At 44.6% G+C, this 5663-nt stretch overlaps 1 protein-coding gene across 1 annotated transcript; it reads right to left on the bottom strand.

Annotated features, from left to right (window-relative positions):
• Window positions 1-238: 238 nt before the first annotated feature.
• On the bottom strand, window positions 239-5616 carry LOC101864362. The gene is made up of 4 exons (XM_005113237.3): window positions 4539-5616; window positions 3034-3129; window positions 1363-1515; window positions 239-373 (listed from the first exon to the last, which is right to left on the bottom strand). The coding sequence occupies exons 1-4, from the start codon at window positions 4560-4562 to the stop codon at window positions 239-241; spliced, it is 408 nt and encodes a 135-aa protein (XP_005113294.3). The 5' UTR covers window positions 4563-5616.
• Window positions 5617-5663: the final 47 nt, after the last annotated feature.

Below are 5663 nucleotides of genomic sequence, written 5' to 3'. Positions count from 1 at the left end.
TTGGTCGCTACCCGGAATCGAACCCGGGACCTTTGAATGAGAGGCCAACACCTTAACCTCTAGGCCACGAGAGCCCCCAGACTCTAGAACTAGATATCTAGTATTAGTACTAGCCTACTGCTGTCGACAGCTGATCTACCTCTTTCTCTACCTCAAACTACCATCACTACCTTTATTTTGCACTTCATCATCTGAATCGGAGTTCATTAAATCATACATGGATTCAAAGTCTCTAAAATTACGCGCCGTTTTCAATCCCCATGTGCATGAGCATCACGTTAGCGTCTGGTCGACTTGGGCCGCCCGATGGGGAAGACTTGGGCCGCCCGACGGCAAAACAAAACCCAGAACAGGACAAAGGGAACTCTCGGTCCTAAAATAGGCAGACCTTCAAGGGAAATCATTCTAATAAAGAGAAACTGCCCTCAGTGGTCAAAGGGATGTTACTCTAGTAATTGGTTTACGCCGCGGCCGCAAATGTGTCGGCAATTAGCAGAAATAAAGACTGTACATAAGAACAAGTTAATGTCCCCCCTTTGGGAATGGCCTAAAGACACTTCAGTCAGTGGCACCGCCCCGGGAGTGAACCACAAATCTCAACACACAAGTACTGTCAAGTGACCACAAATCTCAACACTGTCAAGTGACCACAAATCTCAACACTGTCAAGTGACCACAAATCTCAACACTGTCAAGTGACCACAAATCTCAACACTGTCAAGTGACCACAAATCTCAACACTGTCAAGTGACCACAAATCTCAACACTGTCAAGTGACCACAAATCTCAACACTGTCAAGTGACCACAAATCTCAACACTGTCAAGTGACCACAAATCTCAACACACAAGTACTGTCAAGTGACCACAAATCTCAACACTGTCAAGTGACCACAAATCTCAACACACAAGTACTGTCAAGTGACCACAAATCTCAACACACAAGTACTGTCAAGTGACCACAAATCTCAACACACAAGTACTGTCAAGTGACCACAAATCTCAACACTGTCAAGTGACCACAAATCTCAACACACAAGTACTGTTAAGTGACCACAAATCTCAACACACAAGTACTGTCAAGTGACCACAAAATTAAGATCAAGCTACAAGTACTGTTTTCGTAAGAGTTTTACAACACTTGCAACACAATAAGGTCATATAAGTGCCGAAGAATAGATTACGTGTTACAAGAGAGTAACATACAGAAAAAAGAAGGAGGGGAGATAAGAATGATAGATGTTTTATAGGAAAGAAGAAGCAAACCACACCAGAGCACCTGCCAACCACCCACACAAGTACAGTCAAGAGACCCCCCACATGTCCCGTTAGGACAGACTCCCCCCCCCTCCCCCGGTGCTCACAATCCTGGACTTGCTCTCCTCTCTCTCCATATCGCGCGCCGCGGTGAGCTCTGTCAGCTCTGCCTCTAGCGTGGAGATCTTTGCCCTCAGCTGTGTGTCCGAGTCTATGGTGGACAGTCGCTGCTTGGTGATCTCACTCTCCATGTCTTGTAGCTGGGGAGAGAGAGAGAGAGAGAGAGAGAGAGAGTGAGAGAGAGAGTGAGTGAGTGTGTGTGTGAGTGTGTGTGTCCGAGTCTATGGTGGACAGTCGCTGTTTGGTGATCTCACTCTCCATGTCTTGTAGCTGGGGAGAGAGAGAGAGAGAGAGAGAGACAGAGAGAGTGAGTGAGTGTGTGTGTGAGTGTGTGTGTCCGAGTCTATGGTGGACAGTCGCTGTTTGGTGATCTCACTCTCCATGTCTTGTAGCTGGGGAGAGAGAGAGAGAGAGAGAGAGACAGAGAGAGTGAGTGAGTGTGTGTGTGAGTGTGTGTGTCCGAGTCTATGGTGGACAGTCGCTGTTTGGTGATCTCACTCTCCATGTCTTGTAGCTGGGGAGAGAGAGAGAGAGTTTTTTTTAACGGCACTTGCAACACAATAAGGTCATATAAGTGCCGAAGATTACAGTTAGTTTATGTAGAGGTTTTACGGCGCTCGCAACTGCATAAGGTCATGTGAGCGCCAAGGTGTGGATGCCAACAGAGAAGTCCATACAGGGAATCAGGCTTACTCTGCTCACCTCTCTAGCCTCAACAGCACAAAGTCTGCTTCGACTATCAAGGCACCCCGGAAAGAGCGGGTCACAACAGTGTGATAAACTTACAAAAGAAGTAGAGGAAAATGACAATAGTAAGGAGTAGGAAAGAAAAAGCAGCAGTTCCCTGCTGTAGTTCAGGCACAGTTATGAGCATGACATTGTTAGATCAGCCCATTTACTATAGAACTGTGCACTAGAACGAGAAATGTCCCCCCTTTGGGAATGGCCTAAAGACACTTGAGTCAGATCCGAGGAGTTACAAGAGAGCGACAAACACAAAAAGGAAGGAGAGAAAAAGACAATCTCTGTTTGACAGGAAACAAATCCCAAAGACACTTGGGTCAGTAGCACTGCCCTGGAGAGGCTACGGGTTTCTACAACTGAATTGTATCTTTGTGTCATTTTCAAATTGTATAAAAGTATTTCCCAGACGTCCGTTAGGTAAAGAAAAGTGTCCAGTCATCTGTGTCAGTTCATGAGCAGCAGACATCACAGGGCACCTCACGGTGGTGCCTCAAGCCTCCTCTCACCACCAGTAGGCAACCACTTTGCTGTGGTTAGATCATGTCTGCACGGATTCCTAGACACATCTGACCCACAAATACAAAACACAAAACACAAAAACTCCACACACAGGAGTGAAACATGCGTACAGCACACATCCACCACACACAGGAGTGAAACACGTGTACAGCACACATCCACCACACACAGGAGTGAAACACGTGTACAGCACACATCCACCACACACAGGAGTGAAACACGTGTACAGCACACATCCACCACACACAGGAGTGAAACACGTGTACAGCACACATCCACCACACACAGGAGTGAAACACATGTACAGCACACATCCACCACACACAGGAGTGAAACACATGTACAGCACACATCCACGACAGTCGACAAGAACAAAACGTCCAATAGTGACAAACTTGTTTCTCGTAATGGAGATCTTTGGACGAGGCCAGCTCTAAGTTTTCCAGCGCTCGCTTCTCGGCTTCCTCCAGCTTGAGCCGCAAGTCCTCGATCTGAAACACCAGACAGGAAGTGGACATCTTCGGTGAAGGGAGAGACACAGGACTCGCAGTTTTAGCAAAAGTTTGACCCCATTTTAGTTTTCGTAAGAGTTTTACGGTACTTGCAATACACAATAAGGTCACATAGGTGTTACATGAGAGTAACATACACAAAAAGGAAGGAGGAGAGATAAGGACGACAGAGGTTTGATAGGAAAGAAGGAGCAAACCACACCAGAGCACCCACCAACCATCCACTTACAGCATTTGCAACACCAAGAAAGTCATGAAAGTGCTGAAGATTCGAGGTATTAATTGAGAGTAAGAAAGACAGAGAGAAGAGGAGAGATAAGGACGACAGATGTTTGACAAGAGGAGAGATAAGGACGATAGATGTTTGACAAGAGAAGAGATAAGGACAATAGATGTTTGAGAAGAGGAGAGATAAGGACGACAGATGTTTGAGAAGAGGAGAGATAAGGACGACAGATGTTTGACAAGAGGAGAGATAAGGACGACAGATGTTTGAGAAGAGGAGAGATAAGGACGACAGATGTTTGACAAGAGGAGAGATAAGGACGATAGATGTTTGACAAGAGAAGAGATAAGGACAATAGATGTTTGAGAAGAGGAGAGATAAGGACGACAGATGTTTGAGAAGAGGAGAGATAAGGACGACAGATGTTTGACAAGAGGAGAGATAAGGACGATAGATGTTTGACAAGAGAAGAGATAAGGACAATAGATGTTTGAGAAGAGGAGAGATAAGGACGACAGATGTTTGAGAAGAGGAGAGATAAGGACGACAGATGTTTGACAAGAGGAGAGATAAGGACGATAGATGTTAGAGTACAGGAGAGATAAGGAGAACAGGAGAGATAAAGACAACAGACGTATGAGTAGAGGAATTGAAGTGATCAACTATCCACTCAATCACTCCTGCTGACAAAAGATGAAAACAGCACTGAAAGAACGGAAGACAGGAGTGCTACACTGAAAGAACTGAAGACAGGAGTGTTACACTGAAAGAACGGAAGACAGGAGTGCTACACTGAAAGAACGGAAGACAGGAGTGCTACACTGAAAGAACGGAAGACAGGAGTGCTACACTGAAAGAACGGAAGACAGAAGACGCACGCACGCACACACACACACACACACACACACACACACGTACACACACACACACACACACACACACACACACAAACACGTACACACACACACACACACACACACAAGAACACACACACACACACACACCAATGTCTGAACACACAGACACACAATTACACTGCTATTGCATCCTGCAACCACGTACTATAGCAAAAGTTAAATAAAAAGATGAAAAGAAGTGGAAGAAGCAGACCACACCTGAGTGTCCGGCCCACACTGACCTGTTTGTGGAAGCACACACTGACCTGTTTGTGGAAGCTCTCCCTCATCTGATCCGTCTGCTTTTGATTAGACGCCAGTTCCTCGCAGTCTTCAACGATCTTAGCATTCAGGTTGGAGATCTATTAAAGTACAACATTCCACCCAACATATCTTAGCATTCAGGTTGGAGATCTATTAAAGTACAACATTCCACCCAACATATCTTAGCACACAGGTTGGAGATCTATTAAAGTACAACATTCCACCCAACATATCTTAGCACACAGGTTGGAGATCTATTAAAGTACAACATTCCACCCAACATATCTTAGCACACAGGTTGGAGATCTATTAAAGTACAACATTCCACCCAACATATCTTAGCACACAGGTTGGAGATCTATTAAAGTACAACATTCCACCCAACATATCTTAGCATTCAGGTTGGAGATCTATTAAAGTACAACATTCCACCCAACATATCTTAGCACACAGGTTGGAGATCTATTAAAGTACAACATTCCACCCAACATATCTTAGCACACAGGTTGGAGATCTATTAAAGTACAACATTCCACCCAACATATCTTAGCACACAGGTTGGAGATCTATTAAAGTACAACATTCCACCCAACATATCTTAGCATTCAGGTTGGAGATCTATTAAAGTACAACATTCCACCCAACATATCCAGGGCTGCCAACCCATCTCCAGGGTTTTTAGTAATGACCATGAAGAAAATTTGTAATTTCCCATAAAAATTCGTAATGGTGCTCTCACTTTCAAAAGACTATATTACAACGGACAATGCTAGTACTTGAGTACGGTATTATTGTGGACAAGGCTAACTCACGCAAAGTGGGCCAGCTGTTCCTTTGTTTTAGGGGTGGCGGGGGTTGGTTTAGAGATTGGCGGTTTTCTGACAATTGGCAGACCATTTACAGGTCTGCACTAAGACTTGTCAAATAAAAAAGAGCCAAAAATATATTTTTTATAGCCAAAAATCTGCCGATGGTAAAAATCGTAATAAATCGCCTTACTATCGGAATTTCGCAGAGAGGCTAAAAAATCGCAATGTTTACGAAAAAACCGGAATGGTTGGCAGCCCTGCATATCTTAGCATTCAGGTTGGAGATCTGTAAAAGTACAACATACCACACAACATATC

The sequence above is a fragment of the Aplysia californica genome, unplaced genomic scaffold (genome assembly GCF_000002075.1).
Source record: "Aplysia californica isolate F4 #8 unplaced genomic scaffold, AplCal3.0 scaffold01765, whole genome shotgun sequence".
NCBI classification, from domain to species: domain Eukaryota; kingdom Metazoa; phylum Mollusca; class Gastropoda; order Aplysiida; family Aplysiidae; genus Aplysia; species Aplysia californica.
The sequence above is the reverse complement of the archived record's forward strand: the minus strand, read 5'-3'. Positions and strand labels throughout refer to the sequence as shown.

Excerpts from the sequence above, each read along its gene's own strand:
- LOC101864362 (XM_005113237.3), bottom strand. The coding sequence starts at position 4,562 with ATGAGGGAGAGCTTCCACAAACAG. Across the intron at positions 3,130-4,538 it reads GGGAGAGCTTCCACAAACAG|ATCGAGGACTTGCGGCTCAA; the intron begins GTCAGTGTGTGC and ends CTGGTGTTTCAG. Across the intron at positions 1,516-3,033 it reads ATCTCCATTACGAGAAACAA|CTACAAGACATGGAGAGTGA; the intron begins GTTTGTCACTAT and ends CTCTCTCCCCAG.